A 19,036-nucleotide genomic window follows, 5' to 3' on the forward strand; every position below is an offset into this window, starting at 1 on the left:
TAGGACAGACACACACACACACACACACACATACACACACACGCATACATACAGGGTGCGGTGAATAGATTGTCGTCTAAGTTATGCAAAAATGAAAATAACACTGACATCTCATTTTAACAGATATATTTACCAAAATTACATAAAAATATCTTGAAATACCAAAGAGTAAATTTATTCAATAAAATTACCATTGCCTTCAACTATGGTCTCCAGACGACTTCAGAATCTCCTGCAACTCTTCTGGATGGTCTCCTTGTTTAAGTTGGTGACTGCTGCCATAATCCTTGCCTTCAGTTCATCTTTGGTGTTACAAGGAGTTTTGTTGGTCTCTCGCTCAATTATGCTCTACACATCATAATCATGTGGGTTGTAGTCTGGGGAGTTAGGTGGCCAGTTGTTAGAGGTGATGTGGTCACAGAAATTGTCTGACAGCCATGACTGGGTCCTTCTGCTTGTGTGACATGGTGCAGAATCCTGTTGCCAGACATAGGGTCTTCCAGAAGCCACCCTGTTGATCCTGGGCAGCACTACCTTCTCCAGGCACTTGATGAAGACCTCTGTGTTGAGCCTTAGGCCATGTGGGAAGATGAATGGAGGCATAACGTTGCCATCACTAATGCTCACTCCAAACACCATGATGTTGACTGGATGTTCTGTGTGTTCTCTATCTGATCCTGACAGAAATTTTTCTTACCTGAGAAAATCCAAAGCATGTTTGGTTGGAAAGGATGCTTGTGTTTGTTCAAAAACTTTGCAGTGTGGACTTTCACCTTGTCCTTGATGGCATGGGATAAAAATTGGCCCTCAGACACTCCCATGTCCCTGGTGAAGGGCCTGATTGGCTTGGAGGGATCGTTGTCAATCATGGCCTGGATCTCACCAACAAATTCAGGAGTTCTTTTCTTATCAGAATGATCAGAGTGAGTTTTTCGAGCTGCCATACCTTTGTAGTCACCATTAGACTCATCCAACGCTTTCCAAATCCTCTGCACTCTGCACTATTCTCAGATTGACACCCAAACACTCTGAAATGTTTGTATTTGAGCTTCCGGCATGAATGCTAAGCAGTACAGCATGTCATTTCCAAATTTCTGGCAGAGTGAATTGCATCAAGATGCTGTTTTTCTTACAGACAGTACCCAACTGACCCTATTATACTGTGTAGTCAACAAAATCAAAAACAAACAATGTGCATGTGTGAAACTAAAAATAATATACCTGAATCATATGGCTGAGAAGCAACCTTCTTTCCACACAATCAATCCTGGAGTTCTCTGGTGATTAGTATGTATAAGGGAGGTAATCATTTCTACATAATATTTGGTGGGATTAGCTATTATACCCACACTACTATTATCCATTAGCACTAGTTAATGTTGCTGTTGTTATTTACCCATAGGTTGGCATTGATTGAGTAAACCCTATAACTAAAAGCATGCTAACCATCTTTTCTCTTTTATCTTTTACTTGTTTCAGTCATTTGACTGTGGCCATGCTGGAGCACCGCCTTGAAAGTTTTTAGTCAAAAAACTCATCGACCCCAGGACTTGTTTTAAGCCTAGCATTTATTGTATCGATCACTTTTGCTGAATCACTAAGTTATGGGGATGCAAACACACCAACACCAGTGATCCGGGGACAAAGACACACTCAAAAACACACACACACACACAGATATATATGCATAACTGTATACAATAGGCTTCTTTCAGTTTCCATCTACCAAATCAGCTTACAATGGTTTGGTCATTACAAAGTTATAGTAGAAGATACTTGCCCAAGGTGTCACACAGTGGGACTGAACCCACAACCATGTGGTTGGGAAGCAAGCTTCTTCCCACACAACTGCACCCATATCTATCATCTTTTATTTTCCAATATACTTTGAACCACCCAGTGCATTGCTTTGGTTTCTTTCTTTCTTTTTTTTTTTTTCTAAGATTGCTGGATATAATTTGAAAGGGATTTGGTTGCTATTTCTTGCAGGCAGAAATTAATTTTATAGATGCTCCCTTGTTGGCTTTACATCACTCAAGTATTGAAGAAGCCACCAACTTCATCTTTGTTGTTACTGATGCTGTCGATGATGATGATGGTGGTGGTGGTGGTGGTGATTTTGGTAGTGGTGGTGGTGATGATGGTGGTGATTTTGGTGGTGGTGGTGGTGGTGGTGATGGTCATGATGATTTTTACGATGACGATGAGAATGATGACAATGGTGACAGTGCCCGCAGCAACAGTTGCAGCGATAATGATGACGAGGAAGAAGAGGAAAATTTCGGTGCTCCAACTAATGTGCTCATTTACACCTTCATGCGCACACACACAGACACACACACTGTCCATTGCTAAATTATGACATTATTATTATCATTATTATTATTATAATTGTTATTATTATTATGATGATGATTATTATTATTGTTATTATTTTTGAAATTAATTGCATTCATTTGATGTTTCACAGATGGTGCTATAAAAAAACCAAAAAAAAAAAACGAACAAAATAGAGAAAGCAAACCAAAAGCAAAATAAACTAGTCTTTTGTTCCATCAGTGAACACAGTAATTGCTTTAGAAGCAACAGAGACACTAGCTAGAGTGGTAACTCCCTCGAATTGTGTATGAAACTGAAGGTCAGACGAAGATAGTTTGGTCCATTGTGACCAAAAGATATTGATTTGCCTAGATTAAGCAGACAGCTAGGCATGGTGTAGACTTGGCTGTGTGGTTAGGAAGCTCGTTGTACAACCATGTGGTTTCGGGTTCAGTCCCACTGCGTGGCTTTCATGGATAAGTGTCTTCTACAATATCCTATCCCCGGGCTGACCAGTGCCTTGTGAGTGAATTTGGTAGATGGAAACTGTGTGGAAGCCATTTGTATCTTTCATGTTTTATCGTTTGCTTGTTTCAGTTATTATACTGTGGCCATGCTGAGGCACCACCTTGAAGAATTTTAGTTTAAGGAATCGACCCCAGTAGTTACTTTTTTTTCCGACTGGTACTTATTTTATCAGTCACTTTTGCTGAATAGCTAAGTAAACACACCAATACCAGTTCTTAAGCCATACCTATGTCCGTATATATGTATATATATATATATATATATATATATATATATATATATATATATATATATATATATATAAATGGAGTTGAACGCAGGTGTTATTCAAATTTGAGGGAATACATACATACATATATGTACATATATATATATATATATATATATATATATTTATATAAGTAAAGCTACATACTGTAAGGGGTCTCTAAAGTCAAACTACTTCAATAAATATACACAAGCATCAAATTTGAGGGAATGAACATAAAAGGAATTCTTTTAAAAAAAGGTTTAGTCATATATCATTAATGATTTCATGGTCAGCATGTATAGTATGTTGTCCATTCATCAGTACGAACATAACCAGGAAAATATAAATACAAACATCTATATATATATACCACATGAACACAATGCATCCAGCAGAACATATACAAATGTTCACACTTATATATCCATGGAAGGGGCTTCTCGTCTTGTTCATCTCAGCCGCATGTCTATAATTGAAATAATTCAGCACTGAATATATTCTGGTTTCATTTTTATAAATAAAATATAAGGATAAAATCTATATAAAATTTTATCAAGTAGTCAGCATGCAACACCAATTAAGGAAAAAATTAATACAAAGTATATAGTTTTTCTCCTTATATATAAAGTACATTATTATACCAAGGTCTATTACAATAAGTAAAACCACACACTGTAAGGGGACTCTAAAGCTATATTTATATTTTCCTGGTTATGTTCGTACTGATGAATGGAGAACATATCATACATGCTGACTATGAAATCATTAACGATATACGACTAAATCTTTTTTAAAGGGATTTCTCCTATGTTCATTCCCTCAAATTCGGTGCCCATGTATATTTATTGAAGTAGTTTGACTTTAGAGTCCCCTTACAGCGTGTGGCTTTACTTATTGTAATAGCCCTTGATATAATAATTTATTTTCCTATCCTCAGTCGAGTTCCAGATTATCTTTACAATTTCGGCTGGTTATACTCAAGATTGCTCCAATCTGGCCAGCCCCAAGGAAAAACTAAGCTAAGAGCATTAGATTCCTTGGAAGAAAGCAGCGAATGTATACGAAAACAAGTACGGTAAAAAAAAAACGGAGAAATGTTATACAAATATGCACATATATATACGTATATATATATATATATATATATATATATATATATATATATTTATATATATATATGGTGAATAAATATAAATAGGGATTTATTATTGAATTGAGGCAGGTACCATATGAGCACTCAGTTATACTCTGGGTTCTGGTCAACTGTATCAAGTTGTTAGGAGCACCTAGGATTACTTAAGGTAAGCGATTCCACTGTAATTCATCCAATAGATAAATCCTGGCTTCACTTCACTGGATTACAAATATTTTACTGAGTGTATATCCAAAGACAATTAAAATAAATATGAAGATTAATACATCTGTGTATTTTTCTCATTTCTACAGTCAATTATACAGCATATTCGATTTAAATGTGCCCAATGTACATTTCTGCTCTGTAGGAAACTAGCAATTCTATTTGCATCCCACTATTTTTGGCGAGTTAGCAGTCTATGCAACTTTATTGAAGGACCATCCACTGATGTGTCCAATGCAAAGTAAGTGTATGTAGGCTTGATTAATGTTATTTTGCTAGGTTTTTATAGTTTTTGAGAGAAAAAAATGTGATGGGGAGATTTGGAAACTTGTCGTGGCTATAAAAACTATTATATGGTTTTATAGCCATATCAAATTTCTAAATCTTCCCCTCACATTCTTTCCTCTCAAAAACGACTGCTAACCAGTCGAAAATAACTGAATGAAATGTGTGCTGGATGTGTGCTGGACAAATTTAAACCAAATATACTGTATAACTGATCTCCGTATTCCTAGTAATTGTCTTATATATAGGTATGTGTATCTGTGAACACACATGGCTCACTGGTTAAAGCATCAGGTTTACTGTCATGGGATTGTGAGTTCAATTCCTGGACTGACCTGTGTGTTGTGTTCTTGAGCAAGACACTTTATTTCAGATTGCTCCAGTTCACTCAACTGTAGAAAAGAGTTGCAACATCACTGGTGCCAAATTGTACTAGCCTTTGCTTTTCTCTTGGACAGTATCAGTGATGTGGAGAAGGGAGATCGATATGCATGAGTGATTGCAGGTCTTTCACAAACCACTTTGCCCAGACTTGTATCCCATAGTCATTCATGACTAAAGGGAATCTAATATATATATATATATATATATATATATATATATATATATATATATATATATATATAGACAGACAGACAGATGTGTGTGTTTGAGTTTGTATGATTATGTATTGAAGAATATTAATCAATGAAATTCTGACTTAGTTTTTTTATGTTTTATTATTTGCAATTTTTACAATTTTACAATATTGAAATAAACTAGTACTTTCATGTGTTATGCAATCATCAGGTTTATGTAATGACAGTCATGTTCCACAAGTGACAAAGTCATCAATGACAGAGAAATAGTTTGATGAAATTTTATCTAACAATAAGAAAATTCATATAGCATAACAAATTGTTTCATAACTTAAAATCTTGTAAATGATTTATGTTATAATATTTAATAATAAATAAATAAATAAATTACATGCCTGCATTAATGCAAAATGTCCTTCAAACTATTTCTGTCATTTATGACTTTATACATTCCTTATCGTTTTCTCTTTCATCGTACCATATATCCTATGTTTTGGAGAATGATACACTAAGGAGCTTTTTTATGAGTACTACTGGATTACTTTAATCCATATATTATGACTTAAATTTATATATATATATCATACATATGTATGTATGTATGAATGTGCATGTGTGTGTCTGTGTTTGTGCTCCCCCACTGCTTGATAACCAATGTTGGTTTGTTTGTACCTTTAATCTTCAGATTACTCTGTTGAATGTAATGCCTTTTCACTCAAATTGTTTTGAATTAATCATGCATTACCTCATAGCTTCAAGATTTCGATGATGTGATTATTTATTTTTAGAATGTCAATGTAGGTTAGGTGTGAGAGGCTAGATATGGCTAGTTCAAATATAAAACATGTAGAATATTTGGGCTGGATATCGCCGGTTTAAACACTAAAGGGTTATGTCCCTGAAACTCAGCAGCTTCGCAAAAGAGACTGAAGTATCACTCATAAGAAAAGGACATAATTATTGGGATTGATTTGTTCAACTAAAACTCTTCAAGGTGGTGTCCCAGCATGGCTGTGCCCAATGACTGAAACAAGTAAAAGATAAAAAAAAATTAAAAGATTCTTATAGGCGCATGAGTGACTGCGTGGTAAGTAGCTTGCTTACCAACCACATGGTTCCGGGTTCAGTCCCACTGCGTGGCACCTTGGGCAAGTGTCTTCTACTATAGCCTTGGGCCGACCAAAGCCTTGTGAGTGGATTTGGTAGAAGAAAACTGAAAGAAGCCCGTTGTATATATGTATATATATATATGTGTGTGTGTGTCTGTGTTTGTCTCCCCCAGCATCGCTTGACAACCGAGGTTGATGTGTTCACGTTCCCGTAACTTAGTGGTTCGGTAAAAGAGACCGATAAAATAAGTACTAGGCTTACAACGAATAAGTCCTGGGGTTGATTTGCTCGACTAAAGGCGATGCTCCAGCATGGCTGCAGTCAAATGACTGAAACTAATAACGAATTGTGATTTCTGACTTAGGTAAGTTTTTAAATATAATGTAGCAGACTGTAGAGTCTTCATGTAGATCAAATTAACTTCAGCTGCTTTCTGATTGGCCAATCAAGGTAAATGGTTTCTTTTTCATCCATCAGAAGGATGAAAGGGAATGTCAAGTATGGAAGTCTTTAAACTTTGACACGACTGAGGTGGAACTAAATGTTGTTTATACATTTGGTCCATGTCGACTATCTTTGCCGTCAATCTTCTGACTCCGGAACAGCCGATGTATGTGACCGTCAAACACTCAATGCTTGCGACTGTTTAACAATAGAACCGTAATAATAATTCAGATGCAAAAAATAATAAATGGGCAAAAACAAAAAAAAGAACAAAAGACAAAAGAACAGTGATGATGTAAGTGAAGAAGCTATGATTTACTAATTAATTAAATTAGAATAAAAGTCTACGTAAGAAGAGAAAAACATTGTAAGAAATGAAACAACTTTGATGAGGTGACACCAATGGTGGTGGTGTCAGTGGCTGCACTGCTGCTGCTGCTGCTGCTGATGATGATGATGATGATGATGATGATAATAAACATTATCATCACCACTACCATATAATCATTATCACCACTGCTATCATCATTATCATCATGATCACTGAGATGATGATGATGGTGGTGGTGGTGGTGGTTAATAATGTAATCATGGCAATGAAGATGATGATACCACCACAACCAATGATGATGGGGATGATGATGATGATGATGATGATGATGATGATAACTGTGACAAGAAAAGCGACGAAGGAAACTGAGCATATACAACAAAGAGAATAATGATATTAATTGCAATTTGCTTTTAAATGAAGTCCATCTACGCAGAAGAAAGAGAGAATAGATTCTGTTTTTGTTTGGGTTTTTTTGTGTATGTTTTATTGAAATTTTTTTTTTTTTTTTTTTTTTTTGGTAATGAAAAAATAGATTGGCAATGAAAAAGAATTGGTAATTACTGTTGGCGCTCCTGAGAAATGTCATTGTTTATTAGAACCGAAGTTCTGTGTGGTGCTCACATTTTATCGGCGTAACAAAACCGAAATTGCTTTTGCAGTGTGTGTGTGTGGCTGTGCTTTAAATACAATTTTTTCCAATTTGGTTCCTCTTTCAGATCAAAGACTTGTTTGAAAAGGCGCAGGCGAAAAACAAATTATTGCGTTCCTTTGCCGGCCAAGAATTGGACAACGTCATGAAGCTTGCTTCCCACTGGGACAGTTTTGAGCTTGTTTTGGACAGCCATAGTTCTATGATAACTAAAAGAGTAAGTATACAAGCTTATCTCTACTCTATCTGTGTTTATTGCTTCCTCTTAATGGATGGCTTAAAAGCTCTACACGTGGTCAAGCTAAACAAATAAAATGCTTTCTTTATAACATGTTGGTGGTCTGTTTGCATCGGAACATAAGCTATTGTCCTAGCTTATTTGTTTACGCAAGTGTCCTTTTGTTTCTTCAGATACAGAGTGAGTGTTTCGTTGTATCTGGCATTAGTTTAGTGTTTCATCTGTTTGCTGTACAGAATGTATCATGTGTGAATTGTTTTACGTCATATTGCAAGATCATTGGTTAGGATATATTCTGTGTGAGTCGCCTTGTTTCATTGGATGGCGATAGTGCAGCATGTGAGAGCACATGGCCTAGTGGTTACAGTGTTGCAGTCATGATCGCAATATTGTGGTTTCGATTCCCTGACTAGTCGGTACTTCATGTTCTTCAGTGAAAAACTTCATTTCACATTGCAACAGTCCACTCAGCTGTAAATGGATAACCCTGTGCCGGACTAGTATCCCTTTCAGGAAGAATCTTATGACTTTGGTCACTTACATGCTATGAAAATCAGGTAACTGACTCCGTGAGTGTTATATATGTGCTGTATAGGTTATCTTGTTTTATTGGGTCATTGTGGTGTATGCATGGGTTGTTTTAACTATATGTAATCATGTTTATATACATGTCTTTCATCATCGCTGTTTAACGTCTGCTTTCCATGCTGGCATGGGTTGGACAGTTTGATTAAGGGCTGGTGAGCCAGAAGGCTGCACCGACTCCAATCTGATCTGGCAAAGTTTCTACATCTGGATGCCCTTCCTAACACCAATCATTCCGAGAGTGTAGTGGGTGCTTTTACATGTCACCGGCACGAGGGCCAGTCAGGCGGTACTAGCATTGGCCATACTCAAATGGTGCTTTTTATGTGCCACCTGCATGGGAGCCAGTCTGGCAGCACTGGCAACAACCACACTCGAATGGTGTTTTTTACATGCCACCAGAACAGGAGCCAGTCAGGCGACACTGGCAATAATCACGCTTGAATGGTGCTTTTAACGTTCCACTGGCACAGGTGCCAATCAGGCGGTATTGTCATCGGCCACAACAATGATTTCACTTTTCTCAACAGGTCCTCGCAAGCGTAGTTTATTTTCCAATGATTGAAGGGTACTCTTAAATGGGTTGGTTATACAGCACTGGCATAGGCCACGGTTATGGTCTTTATCTAAATGAAATCATATGGATAAAATGTAGAATGCTAATCTCAAAAAAAATGCTGGGCCTTATGAAGGAGATGACAAAGGGCTGAGATATGTGATGCATTGTTGCTCTCAAGAAGACCTGCCCAGCATAACAGAACTGAGATCCTTAAACTAAGATACCACATGGAAAGCTTTGGTGCTGGCGCCACATAAACAGCACTGGTGATGGTTCCATGTGAAAACAACTCAGTACATTCTGTAAAGTGGTTGGCATTAAGAAGGACATCCAACTGTGAAAACCAAACTAGAATCGGCTGGTGTGATCCCTAACCTTGCCAGCCCCTGTCAAGCCATCCAACCCATGCCAGCATGGAAAATGGATATTACATGATGATGATGATGATGATGATGATGAATCATATCTCAATCCATATCTTTATCTATATGTAATCAGTGATTTGGCAAAATCCTTGATATGTCAGACAGAATGCTTAGAAGCATTTTTTCCAGCTCTTTATATTCTGAGTTCAAATCCTGACATGATCAATTTTGTCGTCTGTCCCCTTTGGGTTGGTAAAATAAAGTATCATTCAAGTATTGGAGTCAATATAATCAACTTGTCACCTTGCCTCAGAATTCCTAACTTTCATCCCTGCAATGGACCAGCATCTTGTTCAGATAAAGTATCATAATGTCAGTCACCTATAAACCATAAAAACCAGGTAACCAGTCTTATGAGTTTGAGGACTGAAGAAAAATTATTTTAAAAAAAGTGGCTATGTGGTAAAAAGTTTCCCTCCCAAACACATGGTTCCAGGTTCAGTCCTTCTGTGTGGCTCTTTAGATAAGTATCTCCTACTATAGCCCTGGCCCAACCAAAGCCTTGTGAGTAGATTTTGCAGACAGAAATAGAAAGAAGCCTATCATATACAAGTGCAGTGGGTAAATTGTCACTATTTTATATTCTTAATTTCATGCATGTGCATTGTTTGTTTTTGATTTTGTCGACTACACAGTACAGTAGAGTCAGCTAGGCACTGTCTGTAAGAAAAGCAGCACCATGGTGCAATTCACTCTGCCAGAAATTTGGAAACAACATGTGATACTGCTTGGCACTCACACCACAAGTTCCAATATGAACATTTCAGACTGTTTGTGTGCAATCTGAGGACATGTACCAAGAGTGATAAAAATCAAACATCCACTCTAAACACTCATGGGGTTTGGAGTGATCATGAGTAATGGTGACATTATGCTCCATTCATCTTCCCACACAGCCTTAGACTCAACATAGAGGCCTACATCAAGTTCCTGGGGGAGGTAGTCCTGCCCTGTGTCAACAGAGTAGCTGCTGGAAGACCCTATGTCTGGCAACAGGACTCTGCACCATGCCACACAAGCAAGAGGATCCAGTCATGGCTGTCAGACGATTTCTGAAACCACATCACCCCTAACATCTGGCCATCGAATCGATTCTGGTACACATAACAATTAAGGGGGTTACCCCTTAATTGTTATGTGTGGGGTGCAGTTGAGTGAGAGACCAACAAAACTCCTTGTAACACCAAAGATGAACCAAAAACAAGGACTATGGCAGCATTCACCAACTTAAACAAGGAGACCGTCCAGAAGAGTTGCAGGAGATTCCGAAGTCGTCTGGAGGTCGTGGTTGAAGCTAATAGTGATTTTATTGAATAAAATTACTCTTTAGTATTTCAAGATATTTTTATGTAATTTTGGTAAATATAGTGTTAAAATGAGATGTCAGTGTTATTTTCATTTTTGCGTAATTTAGTGTATATTCACTGCACCCTGTATATATATATATATATATATATATATATATATGTATATAGTAATTATTTCAAATGTGGGTATACACTTGGTACTATGCCATTTAAAGCATGTCCACTGTTTTGGGGTACCTGATGTCATCATAAATTTCTTTTTTTCTTTCTCTCATTTGTTATATGTGTTTGTGTGTGAGTGTGTGTCTTTGTGTATGTGTTTGTCCCTCACGGTTTATAACCCCGTGACTTAGTTGCTTGGCAAAAGAGACCAATGGAATAAGTACCAGGCTTTAAAAAAAAACAAGTACCAGAATCGATTCGATTGACTAAAATTCTTCAAAGTAGTGCCCCAGCATGGCTACAGACTAATGACTGACACAAGTAACAAACAAAAGACAAAAGATAAAAGAGATCCATCTTTCTAATCATCCATTTATTTCTCTTTCAGATGGATGTTATGAGAAACAATTTGGAATCTGACGTTGCATCCTTCCACACTGCTGTTCAGAAATTCTCTGATAGATGGGAGCAAGCAGAGCAGAACTTATCTTTTGATGGGGACATTTCACAATGTGACCAGGATCTTGAGATTGTTAAAGAGAAGCTCGAGGATTTTAATAAGTTGTGTGAAACTGGTGAAAGTCTCAAGTAATTACTCTTTTTTTTTTTTTGTTGCATTCTTTTTATTTCTGTATATATGTTTTTTTATTATTCGTGCACAGCTGGGTACAAATTTTGTGAATTTGTGATCAAAGAGTTGACCAACTGGTGAAGCAATAGTTTACAGCAGGTAACGTGGATTCTTATAAAAGAAATAATGTCCTGTGGCATTGAATTCTTGCTAGGGTAATGCTTGGTTTCACAGGAAGGTGCAGGCATGGCTGTGTGGTACACAGTATTCACCCTAACCATATGGTTTTGGATTCAATCCTACAGCATGGTAACTTGGGCTAATGTCCTCTACTATAGCTTTGGGCTGTTCAAAGCCTTGTAAGTGAATTTGGTTAATTGAAAGTGAAAGAAGCCTGTTTTATATATATATATATATATATATATATATATATATATATATATATATAATTAAGGGATCAGCAAACATTTGCTTCGAATGGTTAGTTTTTCATTTGTTTTTTCTTCTTGTTTTTGCCTTTGTGAGTTACAAGTAATGCTATCTGTTGGAGTCTCAGCTTTTTTAGCTGCTATTTCTGAACTTCGGTATGTGGTGAAGCAAATGTTTGCTGATCCCTTAATTATGTTTATAAATGTATAAGAACTTTTAAATAAGTTCTCCACCGATAATGGTGTTTACATACCGAAGGGCTTGGTAAAAATTATTAATTGTTGATTTATTAATAAATTAATAAATTGATAAACCTTTACCCTTTTAATTGTATATATATATATATATATATATATATATATATATATATATATATAGATAGATAGATAGATAGATAGATATGGTGTAAAAATTAATAATTAATTGATAATTAGTAATTTTACCAAGTAGTTCGGTATGTTAAAAAACCATTATCAGTAAATGTATAAACACAATTGAAAATTTTGGGCTCAGCCAGTATTGCTTCACCACACACCGAAAATTAGAAATAGCAGCCAAAAACTACTATTTCTCTACAAAAATTAAACTCCCAAAAAAGTAATGCTTGCAAACTACAAAGGTAAAAAAAGGAAAAAAAATAACAAATCTACCCGACCTTGATTAATTGTGGACACGCGTTTCTAGAGTAATGAGGTGTAAAATATATTTACCCAAACATATGTCCTTCATCAGCACAATTTTTCACAATTATAAATCCGAGAATGCTAATAAAAGAAGAATAAATTCGATCAGGTGACATCAAATGATTATCCAAGAACAGCATTTCCGTATTTATATAGACGAGCGAGAAAATCGTATTAATTCCCCAAATTGTATATGTATATTTATATATATATATATATATATATATATATAAACTTTATTATTTCTAAATCTCTCAACGAGAGACATACAGTAACAGTACTTTAAAGTAAAGATTATTTGCCAACATAATGTGGCAGTCCTGGTTAGGACAAATGTTACTGTTATTTAGCCCCGGGAAAAGTCATCTCAAGCTGGCTATATGATACACTATCTGCATCCATATATTTTCGAACAAGGGAGTTTAGCATCCCCACTGACAATGCTTCCTGGGGCTAAATAACAGTAACATTCATCCTAACCACGACTGCCACATTATGTTGGCAACTAATCTTTACTATATATATATATATATATATATATATATATATATATATATATATACATAGATATATATATATATATATATATATATATATATATATATATATATATACATATATATATATGTGTATATGTATAACCCATGCTAGCATGGAAAGCGGACATTAAACGATGATCATCATCATCATCATCATCGTTTAATGTCCGTTTTCCATACTAGCATGGGTTGGACAGTTTGACTCAGGTCTAGAGAGCCAGTGGCTGCACCAGGCTCCAATCTGATCTGGCAAGGTTTCTACAGCTGGATGCCCTTCCTAACGCCAACCACTCCAAGAATGTAGTAGGTGCTTTTTATGTGCTACCTGCACAAGAGCAGTCAGGTGGGCCTGGCATTGATCACGTTCCGATAGTGCTTTTTGTGTGCTACCAGCATGGGAGCCAGTCAAGGGGTACTGGCATCGGCCATGTTCGGACAGTGCTTTTTATGTGCCATCAGCATGGGAGCCAGTCGGGGAACACTGGCATCGACCATGTTTGGATGATGCATTTTACGTGCCACCAGAATGGGAGCCAGTCAGGGGGCACTAGCCACAGCTGCAATTTTGGGTTTACTTGACTCAACAGGTCTTCTCAAGCTTATCATCTCACCCAACGCATGTTTCCAGGAGTGAATTATTCAAGCCCCAAAGAATTCCTCTCAACACAGAGATGCACATATTGTCCACCACCAAAGGACATGCTCAACTGGTTAAGGCCAAACAACTGACAAGCAAATCTGTGGTATTGAGCAGAATATTTGCTGTAGCCCATCTTTTATACTCAGACAAAACATGTGCATGATGATTATTATTATTATTAACATTATTATCACAGAAATATCATTTCTTATATCCATTACTCTACATATTCTTAGTGATTTATTGAATTTTAAAAAAAATCTGTCTATCAGTGAAACAGACCACTTAGAAGCCTCTTAAATGTTACATCTAATTTGTGATTCATTACGAAGCAATTTTCTCAGAGTTGTATAGAAAAATGTGCTAACGTTTTCAGCTATCCGAAATGGTGGCTTTGAATAAGTTCTAACCATATGTGTGTGTGTCCTTACATCTTGTCTGTTCTAATTAACTTTTCATTAAATAGACTTGATTCTCAACTCTCCTAACTTACCTTCTGTTAGAATGTCTTTGAGACATGATTACTGAGTGAGACAAAGTGAGAGAGAGAGACACTCGGACACACACATACATATATAGATTGATAAATAGATAGATAGAGAGAGAGAGAGAGAGAAATGTGTGTGTGTTTTTAGATTGATAAATAATTAGATAGATAGGATAGAGAGAGAGAGAGTGAAAGAGAAGTGAAAATATATGTAAGCATATATACATGCAACACACACACACACACACACACACACACACACAGAGGTAAAGAGAGAGAGAGAGGTGGGAGATTTGCAAATAGTTTAGAGCATTGCAATTTTCCTCAAAAGAAAAGTTATACTATGTTTAGTACATATAATGTATATTTAATGTATGTATAATTTACACTTGTTTGTATATGTAAGTCAGAAGAAAGCGTTGTGTGTAAATGTGTGTACATATCTATTAGTTATTTCCTTTTCTTCTTCACAGCAAACCAATTTATCTCCACTTTTGAAACTCTACATAAGCATATTTGTTTTAAGTTTATTTCTCATGGACATTTTAGCAAGATTATGCGTATCAGTAAAGAATGTAGTTAATAAATGCGTACAGACAAGTACACAGGGGTGGCTGTGTGGTAAGAAGTTTGCTTCCCGACCTTACGGTTCCAGGTTCAGTCCCAGTGCATGGCACCTAGGGCAGGTGTCTTCTTCCATGGCCCTGGACAGACCAAAGCCTTGTGAGTGGATTTGATAGATGGGAACTGAAAGAACCCCATTAAATATATATGTGTGTGTGTATATATATATATATATATATATATATATATATATATATAGAGAGAGAGAGAGAGAGAGAGAGAGAGAGAGAGAGAGAGAGAGAGATGTGTGTGTGTGTATGCATGTTCCCCATTACTGTTTGTCAACTAGTTTGGTTTGTTTACACCACTGTAACTTAGTGGTTTGGCAAAAGTGACTGATAGAATAAGTACCAGGCTTTCAAAAACAGTACTGAGATTGATTCATGCAACTAAAAGGCCTTCCTATGTATGTGGATGCATGTGTGTGTTTGGGGGGGGGTGTAAAAACCACCCTTTCTGCTCTGTAAAGTCGTTGGCATTAAGGGAAGGTATCCATCCATAAAAATCATGCCAATAGCAGACAGTGGAGCTTGGCACCATCCTCTGGCTTAGCAGCTCCTGTGAAGCCATCCAACCCAATGCTGGCTTGGGAGACAGATATGAAATGATGAGATGATATATGTGTGTGTGTGTGTGTAATAGTAGTAGTAAAGTTTTCATGAAGCATTGTCTCATATATATTTTTACATCTTTTATCTTTTACTTGTTTCAGTCATTTGACTGTGGTCATGCTGGGGCACCACCTTGAAAAGTTTTTAGTCGAACAACTCGATCCAAGGAGTTATGTTTTGAAGCCTAGTACTTATTCTATCAGTTTCTTTTTGCTGAACTGCTAAGGTAGTGGTGGGTAAACACACCAACACTGGTTGTCAAGTGGAGGTGGGGGACAAACATAAACACAAGCACGCACACATAGATATATACATATATGTATGTATGTATGTATATATATATATATATATATATATATATATATATATATATATATATATTTATGCATATATATATATATGTATGTATATTGATAGATATGGTAAGACAACAAAAGAATGAAATAGACTTTGATATTATGTAAATAAAGGAATTTATCTGTAAATATAATATGTGACAATTATTCGTTAGCCATGATAAAATTCCGAGTTTCGGATGTTGGGGTGGAAACCCACACTGGCATCTCTTCAGTTATCAGGCCATCAAAAAAATAGCATTTTATAGATATATATATATATATATATATATATATATATATATATATATATATACACACACATATATACAACAGGCTTCTTTCAGTTTCCATCTTTCAAATCCATTCACAAGGGTTTGGTCGGCCTGAGACTATAGTAGAAGACACCTGTCCATGGTGTTACACAGTGGGACTGAACCCGGAATCATGTGGTTGAGAAACAAATTTCTTACCACACAATCATGCCTGCACCTATTTATAGATGTTTTAAATATTTTTTTAAAGCCCAAATAATGCAAGTTAAAAAATCAAAAATACACATTCATTTTTAGTAGTATTACCTGGTATTCTAATATTTCAGGCTTAGTACCCCTTCTTTATGAAATCTGTGTCAGAAAGGTGTTGATAGTTAATTACTCTGCTCTGTAGTGTATAGGTCAATGAACTATGCTAGTGCTTCTTCCATGAAACAAGACCTATAGAAATGTCACACCTGAGACATCCAATTTTCTGTTCAAATTACAGAAAGAAACATTGGGAAGTTGAGAATAAAAAGAGCTATTTTAATTAACATGTACAGCCCGTGGATAAAAAAACAGGTCAGAACTGCTTGCAGGCAACAGGCTAAAATAGCAACACAAAACAACTATTCATACATTTACACTACAGAGCAGAGAAATTAGGTATCAGCACCTTTTTCTGTGTAAAATTCCTGAAGAAGGTATCACCTGAATTACTGAAATACCAAGAAATAGTATGAGCCATCAACCTGTACTTTTAATTTTTTAATCTGTATTGTTTTGGCTTTAAATATGTTTTAAATATATTAAGGTTGGAAGCTTGCTTCCCAACCACAAAGTTTTGGAGTTCAGTCCCACTGCATGACACCTTGGGCAAGTGTTTTCTACTATAGCCTCAGGCCGACCAAAGCCCATCATATATATATATATATATATATATATATATATATATATATATATAAGAGGATAAGTTTATAACTTCATTAAACCAAAGCACAAAGATAAAAATAAAAATAGAACTGCATCTGGAAGTGCTCAGGTGACACTGAAGCGAAAGGAGAAATAAATTGAAAGGTCTAATGAATAAACGCTCCAATCGGTCAAAACTAATTTATATCATTCCCAAATTATCAAAAATCTAATATAAATATATATCAAAATAATAGGGCACCCAATGGTAAAACCCAATAGTATCAAATATACACGTATGCACAAATAAAAGACGATAAAACCTAAAAGGGTTATACGAGTGAAGTTGAATGAAGAAAAATATATGGAATAAATTCATGCATAATAAAGGCTGTGTGGTAAATAGCTTGCTTACCACATGGTTCTGGGTTCAGTCCCACTGTGTAGCACCTTGAGCAAGTGTCTTCTACTATAGCCTCGGGCCGACGAAAGCCTTGTGAGTGGATTTGGTAGATGGAAACTGAAAGAAGCCCATAGTATGTATATATATGTGTGTGTGTCTGTGTTTGTGTTTGTCCCCCCCCCCTACCATTGCTTGACAATCGATGTTGGTATGTTTACATCCCCATAACTTAGCGGTTTGGTAAAAGAGCTGATAGAATAAGTAATAGGCTTACAAAGAATAAGTTCTGGGGTTGATTTGCTCGACTAAAAGTGGTGCTCCAGCATGGCTGCAGTCAAATGACTGAAACAAATAGAAAGAAGCAAGAATGTGTGTGTGTGTGTCTGTATTTATGTGTCTCTGTTGATTGACACCTGATGTTGGTCTGTTTATGTCCCTGTAATGTAGCAGTTCAGCAAAAGTGACCGATAGAATAAATACTAGGCTTACAAAGAATAAGTCCTGGGGTCAATTTCTTTGACTAAAACCCTTTATGGTAGCACTCCAGCATGGCTGCAACCAAATAACTGAAACAAGTAAAAAAATGAAATATATATGTGCTTATGTGTGTATGTTGATGTCGAGGGAATTTAGAAACTCAGAGAGAATGTGAATTCATTCATATTTTACAACTGAACTCAAAATAGAAAATCTGTAGCTACTCAATGGAAGAATGTTTGCTATGTTTACAGATGCAGGTTCAAATCTAATGGGCAATCTTGCACCTTTCCTATGCAAAGGGGTTTTTTAATATATATATATATATATATATATATATATATATATATATATATATATATATATATATATGCTATTCTTTATAGCATAAGATTATGGTTTTGTTTCCTGGACCAGATGATGTGTTGTGTTCTTGGGCAAAACATTTTCATGTTGCTCCAGTCCACTCAGCTGTAGAAATGAGTTTAGCCTGGAGAGGGATGGGCTCTGCCAGGCTTTCTCACCCTAGATACACTTTATGGCTGCTGCACTCCAATGAGCCCCGAGGGGTTAAGGGACTTGTCAGAACTTTATAACTTTTTTACCGTCAAAAACAAATTATTTCACATACGCATATATGCATATACATACATACATATATGCATGTCTGTATGTATACACTCACACACACACACACATATATATACACACACACATGACAGACTTCCACACAGTCTGTGCCTATCAAATTCACTCACAAGGCATTTATCTGTCTGGGACTATAGTTCACTATAGCAGAAGACACTTACCCAAAGTGCCAAGCAATGACATTGAACCTAAAACAACATGGTTGCAAAGCGAGCTTCTTAACCACACAGCCATGACTGCTTCTATAAGCCATATGTTTTATTCTTTACAGCTGAAATATCATCAGGTGC

General features: G+C 36.2%; 1 protein-coding gene across 2 annotated transcripts in view; it reads left to right on the forward strand.

Moving 5' to 3' along the window:
* Positions 1-19,036, forward strand: part of LOC106875444 (cytoplasmic dynein 2 heavy chain 1) — a 309,460-nt gene that overhangs the window by 87,862 nt on the left and 202,562 nt on the right. For both annotated transcript variants that reach the window (XM_089338346.1, XM_089338347.1), the window contains exons 18-19: positions 7,922-8,071; positions 11,519-11,718. In XM_089338346.1, coding sequence (XP_089194472.1) covers positions 7,922-8,071; positions 11,519-11,718 — 350 coding nt within the window. The remainder of the gene's footprint in view (positions 1-7,921; positions 8,072-11,518; positions 11,719-19,036) is intronic.

Source organism: Octopus bimaculoides, chromosome 20 (assembly GCF_046866305.1).
Source record: "Octopus bimaculoides isolate indiv1 chromosome 20, ASM4686630v1, whole genome shotgun sequence".
Classification (NCBI taxonomy): Eukaryota; Metazoa; Mollusca; class Cephalopoda; order Octopoda; family Octopodidae; genus Octopus; species Octopus bimaculoides.